The sequence below is a fragment of the Scatophagus argus genome, chromosome 3 (genome assembly GCF_020382885.2).
Source record: "Scatophagus argus isolate fScaArg1 chromosome 3, fScaArg1.pri, whole genome shotgun sequence".
NCBI classification, from domain to species: domain Eukaryota; kingdom Metazoa; phylum Chordata; class Actinopteri; family Scatophagidae; genus Scatophagus; species Scatophagus argus.
Window position 1 is genome coordinate 25,218,415 of NC_058495.1, and position 15,484 is coordinate 25,233,898.

Consider the following 15,484-nt stretch of genomic DNA (forward strand, 5'->3'; position numbering starts at 1 on the left):
GTAATGTTACCGTTTCCTGTTTCATTATCTTCATTAAATTATTTACTTATGCCTCTATTCTCGCTTTCCCATGCACACATTCCTCCTTTCTTTTAGACACATTATCCTCCCTGCTGTCTCACGCACACACACAGCGGAGACGGTGTACAGAGTGTCCCAAATCACATGTTGCTACGGCAACAGCGCGGCAACACATCAGAGAGATGGAGAGAGGGGAAAGGGAAGGAGCAGAGCAACGAGATCTGAGGAGCTGAGAGACAGACTGATAAAGGTGAGAGAAATAGGGAGAGACAGACAGACGGAGAGAGAGGGAGAGAGAGAGAGAGAGAGAGAGAGAGAGGGAGGGAGGAGAGGAAAGGAGGGAGAAGAAAGGAAAGGAGGCAAAGAGAATGTGGTGATAGAAGGAGGGGAAGACAGCGTTGAGGGAAAGGGCAGGGAGAGAGAGAGAAAAGAGGAATCGATAGTGGAGGAGTGACAAAGGAGAGACAGAATAGAGGAAAGAATGAAAAATTAAATGAAGTAAGAGAGAGCAGAGGAGGAGGAAGAGAAAGAACAATCTCTAAATATCATATTTGCATTATTAAAACCTTTGATTAAACATAGTTTAGAGATATAAGCGTGTAGCTCTTCCATGCTCATAAAGCATCATGAGCTGAAATGAGCAGCAGAGGAAGGGAACTGAGACATGTGTTTAGTCCGGTTCCAGACGTCTGAATTGCTGCCCACGTCTCTGATTTTTCAGAGACTGAAGAGGGTCATGTTTTCCCTGAAAACAACCGAGTTGGTCGGAGCTGCGTCCATCTGTTTCGCTTCAGCCCATTCAGAAGAGAAAAATGAGTGAGATCAGTGCAGCTGCACAGGTTGTTCTGCGTCCAGCCATAGTAATAACAACTCTTAAATCAACATGTCTCTCATTAAAATTAAATGGAACTTCTCCTTTCAGCTGTTACAGCCAAGTGTTTCTGTGTAGGCTAGACAAACGATGTAAACAACAAAACCCCCAGAAATTCAATCTAATTATTATCACGCAACATGTGAGTAGCCCAATCTCTTAAAGCTGTCAACAAGCTTATTATTTTATTATATTACTCAAGAAGCACATATCGAATGACTGAGTAAATGCATAGAAGATACTCTGGGCAGTCAGCTGTTGTTAAAGTCATGCTGCCAAAATCACACTTTTCATGTGTTCTTATGCTAAAACGGAAAACGTCGGCGTTTATCAAAAACAATTTGTCTTGCTGCTTCACCCTGCAGTCCATGCAGCAAATGGAGAAGAAATGCTACATTTGGATGTGATGGTGCATGAAAAGCCGTGGCCCCGTATTAAGACATGATGAAGTGGACTGGAGAGTAATTGCCACTCTTTCACTCAAAGCACATTACAGTTTACACCCTGCACCTTTTCAAACATAATCTCAATGGAAAAAATGTTATCTTCCATTCAGACGAGTGTTACTTCCCGGCTGCCACAAACTGAAACAGATCCAGTCCAACTTCAGTGGATCAGTCGCTGCAGCCAGATCGTATTAATAGCCGCCTCAACAATCATAAGGTGTCTCCTATTGCATAATTGTGCTCGTTGGATGTGATTTAATATCTGCATAATCGAGCCAGATATTTCACAGACTGATGGCAGCACTGCGAAGATGTGAAACATTATTTAAAAAAAGACAACAGCAGCAGGGCTTATCTCCCTGATCCTGTACAGACTGTTCTTTCTTCTGTCTCAGGCCTTCAAAAGACACTTTATTTTCCCTCTGAGAAGGCAAGAAGCAAAATCCGTCTTTACAGTAGTTATATATGTGTGTTAAGAAGCATAATGTACACACAGACTGAGCGGGGTCACCTGAGGTCAGCAGATGAGCACATGAAATGACATCATGGAGTTTGTTTGATCAGCACTGTTCCATGTGATCTGCAAAAGTGTGAGTGTGTGTGTGTGTGAGTGTGTGTGTGTGTGTGTGTGTGTGTGTGTAGGTGCTGCTAATTAGTGGAGTGATTAGAAGTACATGATGTGATGGTGGAACAGTTCACACATTCACACACACAGACACACACACACACACACACACACACACTCAAACTCACATTCTCTGTTCAGAAGACCAACACACACACACACACAGATGGTCAATGACGTTGAAGGACATTAATTTGGATGAGTGGCTTCTGTTGGCTGTGTGTGCTGTCTGATTGTACATGCACAAACACACACACACACACACACACGTCCTCATACCCTTAAGAGGACCTTCAGAAACCATAATCTTTATTTAATGTCTACTCTCAAACCCAATCTCTTGGCCAGTCTTGACCCAAATCCTAACTCCTACACCTGTTCTCATTTTTGACGGATTTATCTTAATATCCCTGTGTAGTAGATACACAAGAATACACACAGGCACACACACACAAACACACACACGCAGTCTGCTCCCTTGTTTACCACCAGCTCTGTCTCAAGGCCAGAATCAACGCAATGAAAGTCGGCTCATCTGTCTTCTTAACACGTCAAACAAAGTTAGAGTACGTGGCAGCACCACTGAAGGCTGAAAGAACTAAAACATGATTGCTGTGGACCTTGAGGAGGGTAAAAATACTGCGAGTATTTCTGAACACAATGTCATGTGAAAGCAAAAACAAAAAATCAGCTCTAATTCTGCTGCCTCTTCTGAACACTGAAGCAGGAATGTGGATTTACAGCCTGGACACATTAAATATCATAACTTCCAAAACAGGAAGTTGAATCTCTGAGGCTGAAAAATAGCAGAGCAGAGTGGAGATGTGTTTAAGTGCGTTCATCTTTAACCTTTTGTGACCCAGGTTCACTTCACAATCCTGGAAGGGACATTTTTAAGTTTTTCTGCCTCAGTGTCGTGAACACGTTGACATGGCCTCATCCTTGCATGCGATGGGAAGTATTCAACATGTGTGTCACATCATTTCATACACCTTTCTGTGTAATTTAACCTGAGCCATGTGTCTGTGGAAACTTGTTTCTTTACCGAAATTTATTATAAAGTTCTGTGGGTTTAAGTCTTAAAGAGTCAAATGGAAGACGGAAGCTTTTATCGAAGCCCATGAATTGTGACATTAAAGTGGAAAATTTTAGAGGAAGCTGACAGTGTCAGTCAGTCACATGGGGAAACAGGGAAGTGAAAAAGTTAAAGGGATGTTTCATCAACACAAAAATTGGTATGCAATATTTCAAAGAGGTTTCAGTTTCCGTCATCATTAACTTAGGCAAAAATTGTCTGTTCCTATTAAGGCTGTGCCGAATAGATCAAATGTTCTTTAACATTGGTGACATTTAAATTCTAAATCGGCCTCTGAATGCTGTGGACCTTTTTATTTCCTTATGTACTTCTCTTCATTTCTCCACAGTCGCTCACTACACTAATATTAATTGCAGCATATTGTACAGATACATATGTGTATCATGATATGCAGATATTGTGTATCTGCCGTCACTTTGCACACCATTTAATCTGATTTATTCAAACTGAGGAATTTGCTCAAGGACGCTTTGTTTCCCAGGTGATGGCGGCACAACTGACATTCTTTGTTGTGACCTTCAGTGACTCTTGGCCTTTTCACATGGCTGCTGATGTCTGCTTGTATCATCACCTTGACTTCTCTCCTCTCTCTGAAGGTATTGGTTATGCCTCCATTGTGATCGTGTCCCTGCTGAATATCTACTACATCGTCATCCTTGCCTGGGGCGTCTACTATCTGTTCCAGGTACGTCTGGGTACAGAGAAACCCTGATGACAATGTAAAAGCCCTCTGTTTTCTCTCACTTCTTTCTTCGTTGACTTACACTGAACATTCTTGATCCTCTAGTAAGTAACGACAAACTGTATTGTCAGTGTTGCAAGCTTGTCCTGTAAAATGTCGGAATCAGCTAAATGAACAGTTGAGAATAAAGTAAATAATAATTTCCCAGCAGCACACAAACACGATGTAAGCCAATATAGGATTTGCTAAGATTTTACTAAGTCAGCCTGATTATTTCTTCTTTGTTTGCAAATATATAAATCAAGTTCACAAACATCAACAATAGCAGATTCTCCAGTAGTGCAGTAGGTTAAAGTTTAGCCTGCACAGCATCCCAGATACCCAGAACACAGCAATGCCAAGATTAATCACAGTCGGTCTATCTCTCATAAAAAAAGGCTGTGTATGTGTGTGGGTGTGTGTGAGGGTGTGTAGGACTGTGTTTGTGTATCAGGTCAGAGCACACAAGGCACAAATCAATAACCGCACAGTTTATCATGTGTGCCTCGCTCAAACACAATACGTGTGTGTGCGTATTTGGTAGAAAAGTCTGTTCTTCACTGTGCCTACAGAAGAGTGCTTATCGCCGTCATTATTATAACTTGTGATGTGCTTTTAGAAAAACAGTTAAATGAACAAAGCAAATCAACATAACTGCACTGACACAGAATGTTACGTTTCAGTAAAAGAAACTTAAATTGATTCATCAAATCATGACCTGAATTCCTAAGACAAAACAGAAAAAAGTCGCACAAATGAAGACGTGTGTTTTCACAGCAGCAACAACCTTTTTTATCACAAGTTGCACTAAAATAAAACTTATGAAAGAGGTGCTTTATTTGAGCTTAAGTACAGTCAGAAATTTCTGTAAAAGTCAGCAAAATTTAGCAGGATTCTTTCTTAGGCACCTGCTTCTCGTCTCCGTGAGCCCTGTGAAAAGTGGTTTAGATGGTTGCACGACCATTTTCGAGCCTTAACCTACTAAAAAGCAACGAAAATTTATGGTACAAAAGTACAAATGACGTTGAATCCCCAAAGAAGACTTAGTTGCTCGACTTGGTACAGAAAGAATAAAATATATTAGCTTCTGGTACAGAGTTTCGGTTTGCTTGGTTTATTATTTTCTGCATCAGAACACCTCAGAGTGCATTATTATCAGACTGCTGCCACGACCACCTAGCATTGACAAAAAGTATGTTGTCAGTCAATGATTTCACACAGAGGTTAAACTCCTGACTAGAAGTTTGACGCTCTTCACCAGCCTATCAGAAGCTAACATGTTTCAGAGCAACAGCACAACTCCTGCTTATTTATTTATTTATTTATTGGGGATTTTCAGTGTTTTCAACCTGAGCTGCCCTGGGCCAAGTGCAATCAGCCCTGGAACACCGACCGCTGCATCGAGGACACCTACCGCAAGAACAAATCCCTTTGGCTGGCTGCCAACATCACAAACTTCACCTCCCCCGTCACCGAGTTCTGGGAGTGAGTTCCATAATGGCTTGTTCACACTACGTGACACATCAGATCGCTGCACTGTTCACACCACACAACTTTGTAATCAGGGATCTTTAGGTCATTGGGATTTGCACACATTTAAAGAGCTTTCGCTGTGAGGAATCCCATTTCCCAGCCCCTCACATTTGGTCACACAAACACATATGACAAGTTACATATAAAAACATCTCTTGTTTTTTGTTACCATATGGAAGAGCTGTGAGTTGCACAGATGAACACACATTCTCACTGAGCTTCCCTTTTATGTTGCAGACGTAATGTGCTGGGTATCACCAGTGGTATACATGACTTGGGTCCTGTTAAATGGGACCTGGCTCTGTGTTTACTGCTCGTCTGGGTGATCTGCTTCTTCTGCATCTGGAAGGGAGTCAAGTCCACTGGCAAGGTAAATATACATTTTGTTATGCCATAGCATCTTATGTTTATTGTTGTGTTTTGCACTGCTGAACTTGCTGAACTTGCTGAACTCGCTGTATCATAATGAGTGCCAGTACTGAGACAGGGTGACACTCATATGATTTCTTTTTTTTTTCACTGTGCTCTGACCAACAATAGGGTCAATGTTCAAACTGAACTCAAGAAAACCGAGGTTTTCCTGAAGGCCTAAGTGGGCTGAGGAAGTGGCAAGTGCATGTGCTTGCAGTGTTGTTGATCTAAAGCACTTCCTCTGTTTAAAATAGTAGAACTTGCAGTTCTCAGCCCATGCATCAAAACAAGATGGGACAAAATAATCTGCACAACCATACATCCAGTGTCATAGCTGATGTGTCACAAAGGATATGAGAGCATTAGAGATCTGAAGCTTGTCTTGTTTTGTGCGCAGAACTGAGTTTCAGTAACTGCTAGGCCCTAGTCTACAGTGACCGACAAGTACAAACATGCTGCATATACAGACAGGTGCTGCAAATACAGAAAACAAATGCAAAAAGAAAACGCTGCATATCCAGTCATACAACAGAAGTGCTCCAGGCCTCTAGGGGCAGTGCTGAGCTTCCACCCGAGAGACAGACAACAGACGTATACACGTGTGGAGCAGATGAGTACACGAGAAGAATAAAGTTATATTGCCTCACACGTATTTGCAGCGTTTTCCTTTTGCATCTGTTTCTTATATGCAGCGTCTGTATATGCAGTGCGTTTGTACTTGTCGACCACCGTACTGATCTACTACAAACCAGGCCAAAAACAAACACCTTATTGTATTGTTAGAATGTAAAATAGGATCCCAGGTTCCCTCGATTGACTTCCTGTACAAAGTGTCGCTCTGTTTGAAAAACACATATTTTAAGAGCATTTTACCTCACAACCAAACAAAACTTTATAAACAGTTATTTATTTATTTATTTACTGTTAGAAACATCTTGCACGCCAAATTACTGCCTGATATGTACAGTGCTAATTTATCTGTGACAAATTTGTCAATGGAGAATCCCAGACATCTAAGTATTAAAGAAGTAACCTAATAATTTAAGGATTACAGTTATGTATTATTGTAGGCCTGTACGTCTGTTTAAAAGGTTGACATTTAAGAAATAAATCTATGAGGAGGGATTTCGTTCAGTTGCTGCTACAGCAACAACAACAACAACAACAACAACTCACCCTGAGACCAGAGGCAGTTCAATCAATCCTAGACTGCTTTTTTTTATAGCCTCAACACTCTTTATTGATTGGTCTGGCTGGATTTATGCTGTCTGGTTGCTCCAAGGTGTAAATCAGGTAATAAAGTCACTCCTTCAAGGCCAAGTGTAGTCACTGCTTTCCAAGCAACAGATATGGATACACTGCTATTGATTTTAGGGAGAACCAACGGTCTTTTCTTGTCATAATTCAAAAATAAATTCCAGAGTTAACACATTTACCGAACGTAATTCCCTTTAATGACACCAGAGATTATAGCTAGTAGGCCAAGTTAACATCCATGCCATTGCCAAGGCAGACCAATTACTTACCAAAGACTTCCTGAGTGGAGCAGTACAAACTGCTGTGTGTGACCTGACCTTCCTGTATTGTGGTCTCCCTCAGGTGGTCTACATCACAGCCACGTTCCCATTTGTCATGCTCATCGTACTGCTGATTCGTGGTGTGACACTGCCAGGTGCTAGCCAGGGAATCAAGTTCTACCTGTATCCTGACCTCACTCGCCTGAAGGACCCAGAGGTAGGTGCCCCTGTGCTGCCTAGCCAAACATCTGTGTGTGCTACTTCCAGGTGAACATGTTCAACATCTGTCTGGCTGCGCATAAAGTGTTTGATATTTGCAGCGCCAGCATCTGTTCCGATATGTATAGTCCACTGGTAGAACGCAATAAATTATGTCAGTTTGACAGACGGCACAATCATTAACTTCAAGTATAGTTTAGTCACACACTGCACTAGATTGTTTATATTTTTCATGTGCACAATGGATTCACAAACTGCCTGAGTTAAAAAAGCCCGGAGAGTGTGAAGCTATATAAGCTATGCATACAGTGAATTAGGAGTCAGTTATTTTCTGGAATTTTGAAATCAGTCAGAACTCACGCTGCCTCACAAACACAGCACAGGCTACTAAAGTAGCTACAGCTAGCATCTGTACGGGCGGTACATGAGGTGTTTGGGATTAATAACAGAATGTAAAAACATTTCAGAATGAAGACTGCAAGGCCAAAATCTGTCGGACATCTCTTGCTTGTTTCTGCTAAATGAAGACATTGACTCGCCTAGCCCATGTTAGCCATGACTTAAATTCGTCCCCTAGCTTCTCCTTCATTAGCTTCTCGTTAGCTTCCTAGCTTCTCTATGCATTGCTCATGTCCCTGTGCTTTCCCTCATCGGCGGGCCTCAGCCTTTCTGTCCCCATTCTCTCGCCCTACTCGGCAGGTGTGGATTGACGCTGGCACGCAGATCTTCTTTTCCTATGCCATCTGTTTAGGCGCCATGACGTCCTTGGGGAGCTACAACAAGTACAAATACAACTGCTACAGGTGAGCTGTTGGTTTTCAGTGAGGGGGTTAGGTGTAAGGTAGAGAGGGGGGTGAAGGGATCCTTGTGTGTTCATTAACAAATCCTCCTCATGACATATGTGTGACATAGGGACTGTTTGCTGCTGGGAGCCCTCAACAGTGGTACCAGTTTTGTGTCTGGCTTCGCAATATTTTCCGTCCTGGGCTTCATGGCACAAGAGCAAGGGGTGGACATTGCTGATGTGGCAGAGTCAGGTACGAGGGTTCTTGAAAGGCGGCAGTGATGGTGGGCGCTGCTTCCTGGTTAACAAATTAAACTACAGTAATTACAAAAAAAAAAAAAAACAGCAACGAAACTCAAAAGAGAATCGGCCAATGCGTTTTTCATTTAGAACTGAATTATGTTAAATGGATTTCTTGATGAATCAAATGGATTCCTCGATTAATTACAAATGACGGCATCGGAATATGGAAGTTTCCGCAATCAAACACTCCTTGACAAAAGCAGAATGTGAGAAAACATTTGTCTGGACTGTTAGCGCACCGCTTGGGTGCTCAAGTTGGATGCATGGTCTGAGACAGAGGTGTTGAAAAAGGGGTTTCTGTTTTTGAGTTGGAGGCATTAAGACTTGAAAAGACTTACAGCTAGCTGTGTGCATCTTGTGCCAGTGTCTTAGCTTGAATCAGGGTTTTGTCTCCGAGACGTTTCTAGGTGTAGGTTTCTACCTGTATGTGACAAACTGAAGTCACTGTTGTTGTGGTTTCTATCTAGTTCAGTGATATATTGGCATATGGGGTTATTAGTTGTTTTGACAAAAACAAACTTATTTATATATTTTTTTTTCTAATGAAAGCATCAAAAACTGGCAACTTTATATTTTTGGGATTAATGTTAGCCCATATCTCAGTTTTAAAACAAGATCACATGAGATTGAAGTGTTTTGGAAAAGCCTACATGCCAGCAGTTTGTCCATGGACTTAAAGGTTTACAATTGTTCCATATGCAAAAGCACCTTTGTTTTTCTAAGGATACAAGTTTAGCACGTTTTAATGTTGAAGTCATGCCTGTTTTTTCAGTATAATCACACAAGAATGTCATTTATGCCTGTTTTTGTACATCACAAAGCAGAAAAGAGTTGACTGCTGACTCTTTCTCTAAAAGTACCAATTTATGCTCATGGGAAGGTGTTAACACACCAACAGACAACTGAAAGCTTTTGGGGCTTATTTGCAAAGTTTGAATTTCTCTTCTTTGGATTCACTGGCTTCTGTTACCTGCTTAAGACACAAAGCATTTTGTATGACTTTTAATGAATCACAAGCCTGAAACTTATTGTTTTTGATTAAAACAGAACAATGATAGTGTCAAGTGCTTTCTAGAATCAAATTTAACTTAGGACTGTATACTAATTTCAAACACTGTCTGTACTGCAAGCTACGATGACATGGATATTGGATGATTGTAGTGTCCCATTTACATCCAGTGCCAAATGAAGTTTTGTAGAATTGTGCAATGTTAACAGAGAGTTGATGCTCTTCAGAATAGTAGAAGTGTATGGCAGCAACATGGAACTCAGTTACCAATGAAGAAGTAATGTTCCCTGAAAAGTGTGTCCATGTGCTGTGAACCTAAGAATACAGCAGGTCATGTAAGCAGCAGGATACAGTAAGTGTTCCATTGAGGAAGGTTAAGGAGCATCACAAGTAAGTCTGCTTTAACTGTGACTGCTTGCTTCTGATGTACATGACAGGTGAATTAATGTTATCAGCATTAGAGATTATGCTGACTGAATCCTCAGAACAGCTCAGTGTAAGCACGCCATGGCTTCTGTTGGATCCAGAATGAGCTCCAAAGAAAAAGGATGATCTTAAAACTTTTAAAACATAGTGTTTTATGTTTTGTACAGCCAAGTAATGACTTATCACACTGTCTGATGTGGATCCTATTTCATGAATTAATATACTTCAGTTTTGATTAATGTTCTGCTAGCATTTTCCCCTCTCAAGGGATGAAGGGTGGAACTATCTTTCGAGTCAACGCGGTGTTTGGTTGGATGCCTTGTCATAATTCTCAACAAAAACTGAATATATTTATGTATCTTGCTATCAGCTGCAATGCTGTTTTGCTGTTATGACTGCTTCCTTGTTTCTTGACTTCTGTTTTTACAGCAATGAAGCGTCAATGTCAAATTAGACCTTATGGGGAAAAAAAAAGCCTTTACTTTTTATTTGACATCCCAGCTCATGTATGCTGATGTCTTGCAAAGGCTATTTTGCATTCTTCATATAAAGGATCATGATTAATACAGTCGGGAATGCAAAATTGCTGGAGTGATGTAGCTGTTGGCAGAAATTACTTGAATAGCCAGCATGCACTTGATTTACCTTTTCTAACAGCTGATTGTCTGCATGTTAAAGCCTCTCAGCTGTTTGGAAAGGTGAATCAAGTCTACCTCAAGCAGGTTAAATGCTTCATTTAATTGCAGCAGTGTTTACATTGGTCTACGCTCTTTTTTTAAACTCCACACAACACATACTTTTCTGATCCACTGACTACTGTGCACACTTCCATTTATAGTTTGCTTCACAATTTCTTACTTTGACTTACTTCCACAGAGATGCTGGTACACGATTCTCTGAATAATTTACATGTTCTATATTGTTCTGTTTTTCTTATTGTTGTTCTACTTTACTTTATTTATAGTATTTTTAGTCTAATATGTCATTATCAATTGCATATTGTGTCTAAGTGCATACAGTTAGTGATGTGTCATAAGCTGTGTTTACAGAACAGGAAGTAACAGGTAAGTAAAGATGTGAATTACCATTTCTTGACACTTAACTTCATAGAATTGCAAAACACACGCACACACACTCGCATCTACTCGCAGTCCTGTATCCCAAGATTGATCATGTGTTCATATCTGGTTGTGCGTCTCCATCGTTGGGGGCCTTTTTTATCAGATTAGCTTATCATGACACTGATGTTGTCCCCCACCCCTCCCTCCCCTCTGTCTGCTCTTACTCCTGAACCCCTCCCCCCCTCCTCTGCAGGTCCAGGCCTGGCGTTCATTGCCTACCCCAAGGCAGTAACCATGATGCCTTTCCCTACACTCTGGGCAATCCTCTTCTTCATTATGCTGCTGCTGCTTGGCCTCGACAGTCAGGTTAGCAGGAACATGAACACATTTGCGTGCAGTAGATCTGCAGGAGCGTAGACATTAAGGAAGTGGTGCTAACATCACAAGGCTGTTACTGAGGTGCCCATTAGTAAAACACTTTACTGCTCACTGGTCTGGAGCTTTTCAGCTTTGGCAATATGTGTGTTTTTGTGTATCCTATTTTACAGACGAAATGCAGATCTTAATTAACTTCTTTCAATAAACTAAATTCTATTTAACCTGAATCAGAAAGATGCAAGAGACCAGGTCTCTCTGTAATGTGTTACAAAATGAAAATGGCTATTAACCCTCAGGAGTCGACAGACGCGCCGGCGCGTCCTTATCACAAGACCACTTTAAGACCACGTAGCTGCAAGACGCAGCCTTGCTGAATCCCAGTTTTTTTTGTGTCGAAAGTGGGCACTTCAAACTATATACCAGTTTTTAAATTTTGTTAATATGTCAAGTAAAACCCGAGTTATGATAAAAAATATACGCACTGTTTTTTTTCATGACCATTGCCATCACGTTTGGTGCGCGTTTGGGGCGCGCATTTTATTCAAGAAGACGCAGTAAACACCAGCGCATTGAGCGCACTTCATTCAGCGCATTTCAGCGCATTTTCCCCAGTCGGATTTTAGAGTTTTGTGTGATTTTAGGTCCAGTGTGTCAATACAGTATGTCAAAATGAAAAAAACAACAGTAAATCACACTTGTGAGGTTGTGCTGATCAAAAATGATTCAAAAATGGCAAGATAAAAAAAATTCTAAGTTGAAATATAAAATTAGAATCAAAAATAGTCAGCAACTGACAATTATACATGACTTCAGAGGGTTAAAACATATCACCGACAGTGGATATTAGCTAACAAAATAAAACAAGCTTTTTTAATTGCGAGATTGTAAAGTCCCGCTTGGACTTAATACAAGCGAATTTATTTATTCTGACTTTCACACATTATACCTGTCTTTCAGAGAAAGGTAATACAATAAGACTTTTATTTGCTGTAGGCTTATGGTGGTGCAGCTGATTTTAGTTACTGACATTTATGTCTGCTTTTTTAAAACTCCTTTAAAACAAAAGCCATTTGTTGATGATGATAAACAGGAGAACACTGTCAGTCATTGTGTTTGAAATGGAAGAGAACTTCTGGAACTTTCTACTCTGCGTTGCAAAAGAAAACAATAGAAGAAAATCTTTTCAGTGATTCCCATATAATAATATAATTGTCCATACTTTTTGTGCGTCTGTGTGTTTCCGTGCAGTTTGTGGAGGTGGAAGGGCAGATCACATCACTGGTGGATCTGTATCCGTCCTTCCTACGGAAGGGTTACCGCAGAGAGGTCTTCATCGCTATCCTCTGCTGCATCAGCTACCTGCTTGGACTCACCATGGTTACCAAGGTAACAGCATCATGAGAGAATGGCAGGAAATAATGATCAGAACATTTATAGGAACAATGTGAATGTTAGAGAAAACACTCAAGTGGTTTATTTAGCCGGTATAAATAATCACATAACGCGTAAACTGACCTCACTTCAGGCTGTAGCCCACCGCTCAATACTCCAGGAACAGCAGTGTTCAGACAGCTATTAGCGTCGGTCCCTGGGGAGGTGACGGGGCTCTTTACTGTATACTGTCAAGCCATGAGAACTTCCCTTCCCTCCCTCAGTATTAATAGATACAGTAGACCAGATTTAGCCTTTCCAAATATCTCGCTCTCTTGCGTCTGTCCCATTTCTGTCTCTCGTGTGTTTTCCCATTTCTTATTATTTCTTTCTCGTTCCCTTTGTGTCCTCTCCTTCTCTTCCGCTTCTCTCGTTTTTCTTGTTCTCTCTTCTCTTCTGAACTCATTTTCTTTCTCATACATTCTTGTTCTTATTGATTTTCTCTTTTTCCACCATATTTTGTCAAATTCAAAAGAGAGAGTCATGAAGTCCCAGGTCTCCTTGAAGTTTGAAATTTTGGCCTTTTAATGAATGGGCCATTTTGGCAATAAGTGGAGTGTGTTGAGACACTGATGGATTCATCAGACATTCTGGTACTTTGTGGTTGTACCATTCCTCCTTTTTTTCTCCAACCCTTCTTAATATCTCAGTCTTAAGGTCTGGTTGTGAGAGTAGACATGTTAAGGTGAATTTCAGTCATCTGCTGAGATTCAAGTTAACAGTTTTACAAGATCCACCGCACTTTAATTGCACAGAACATGAACAGACCATGATGAATCACATGTTTTTAATCAAATATGTTACACTTGACTTATTGCTGTATGTTAGTCTAAGTAAACGCTGCTCTTTGAGGATGCTGCTACTCTTGCCTTCCCAGTTCTTCTATTTATATTAAGCAAAACAGAGATGGGAAAAAATAGTAATAATTTCCATAGGGCTGAAAGTTCTGCCAAAATCTGCTTCAAAACAGGAAATGAGAAATGAATGATCTCTTCAAGTAAATGTTTAGTTTTGGTGAAAAGTGTTTCTATCCAGTGTCTCGAATTCTAAACCTGATCTCTCACTCCCTCCTTCCCTTTTGTCTCTAAGATGATCCAGCCTTCACCTGGTGTGATCACTCCTTTCTTCGTCCATCCTCCTCCTCTGTTTCCTCTCAAGCTGCCACCCGCTCGGCCATCTTTCTGTTCTCACACAACATTCAACCTTCTAACTGTTATTCTATTTTCTGCCCCTCTCGCTCGCTCTCTCTGTTGTTCCCATGACAACATCTTTTTATGGCTGCCGTGGCCTGGTTCAAGTTTAGGATTCCCATGACTGTTAAAACAGCTTTCACACTGGACACACACACGTGAGCACACACAGGCATGTTCGCACGCGCTCAGACACTTCGACACTTCACATGGGGATGTGTGTGTTTCTCACATTTGGTCACCCTCCACCTTAACGTGTCTCTGTGTCTCACTGCTAATTTTTTCATCACTGATTTTTTCAAGAACTACAGTTTACAATGTTTTGCAGTTTAGTGTTCCTGGAGCTCAGTGATTAGAATAAGACAAAACCACCTTTGTAGGCACAACAGTAGACCCGGCGCAGGTTTCTCTGTTTAAAGTGAGATAAGACATGGAAAATATTGCCTGGTATGTACCCAGGAAAACACTGATTTTATCTGGTTGTCTGTCTCTCTGCAGGGTGGCATGTATGTTTTCCAGCTGTTTGATTACTATGCAGCTAGCGGTGTGTGCCTTCTGTGGGTGGCATTCTTTGAATGTATAGCTGTTGCCTGGGTTTATGGTGAGTACCATCCTTCAAAAATAACAAAGCGTTGCCAGCCTGTAGGATGTACACTCAGTATTGGATGTACCCTGATGTATTGTTTCGTAATATCCTCATGCACTGAATGAGATGTCCAGTAGCACACTTTACTTTGGAATAAATGGCTGAGTTAGATTCTGGTTTTCCAGCAATGTCAGTTAAAAAAAGAGCAAATCCAGCTTATTAGACAATTATTATTTCCTTTTTTCCAGTGCTTTCTACTACTGAGTAACTGTTCACTTGCAAAAATAATCAGAAGGTATTTGAATGTCCCCACAGGCGTTGATAATTTCTATGACGCACTTGAGGACATGATGGGCTACAGACCAAATCCTTGGATGAAATGGAGTTGGACTGTTATCACTCCTTTACTGTGCATGGTAAGAGCCTGTTTTTATTCTAATGAACAATAAACCATCAGCATCAGTTAAATTCCATCTACAGACACGCCATTGATATCATTAGGTGTCATATGCTTTAATGTGTCTTTTTAAAAGCAGCCGAGAATCTGTGTTCACACATTTGTTCCTGTTCCTCTTCAGGGCTGCTTTATCTTCTCCTTGGTCAAATACAAGCCATTGACGTACAACAAGGTCTATGAGTATCCTGACTGGGCCATCGGAATAGGGTGGACTCTGGCCTTGATCTCCATGATCTGCATCCCTATGGTGGTTGTCATCAAGATCATCCGATCTGATGGGCCGCTCATTGAGGTGGGCTAAGTAGCCAACAGCGACATAGCTGTCAAATCATTTTGTCTTTAAGGCTGTTTCAGATCAGAGATTAAGTTTATGCCATCCTGTGACATAACTGTTAAATC

General features: G+C 41.0%; 1 protein-coding gene across 1 annotated transcript in view; it reads left to right on the forward strand.

The window, feature by feature from the left end:
• Positions 1-15,484, forward strand: part of LOC124056999 (sodium- and chloride-dependent taurine transporter-like) — a 33,109-nt gene that overhangs the window by 11,289 nt on the left and 6,336 nt on the right. The window contains exons 4-14 of the mRNA XM_046385008.1: positions 3,656-3,744; positions 5,120-5,265; positions 5,551-5,683; positions 7,324-7,458; positions 8,160-8,263; positions 8,373-8,497; positions 11,297-11,409; positions 12,670-12,807; positions 14,541-14,643; positions 14,944-15,044; positions 15,207-15,377. Coding sequence (XP_046240964.1) covers positions 3,656-3,744; positions 5,120-5,265; positions 5,551-5,683; positions 7,324-7,458; positions 8,160-8,263; positions 8,373-8,497; positions 11,297-11,409; positions 12,670-12,807; positions 14,541-14,643; positions 14,944-15,044; positions 15,207-15,377 — 1,358 coding nt within the window. The remainder of the gene's footprint in view (positions 1-3,655; positions 3,745-5,119; positions 5,266-5,550; positions 5,684-7,323; positions 7,459-8,159; positions 8,264-8,372; positions 8,498-11,296; positions 11,410-12,669; positions 12,808-14,540; positions 14,644-14,943; positions 15,045-15,206; positions 15,378-15,484) is intronic.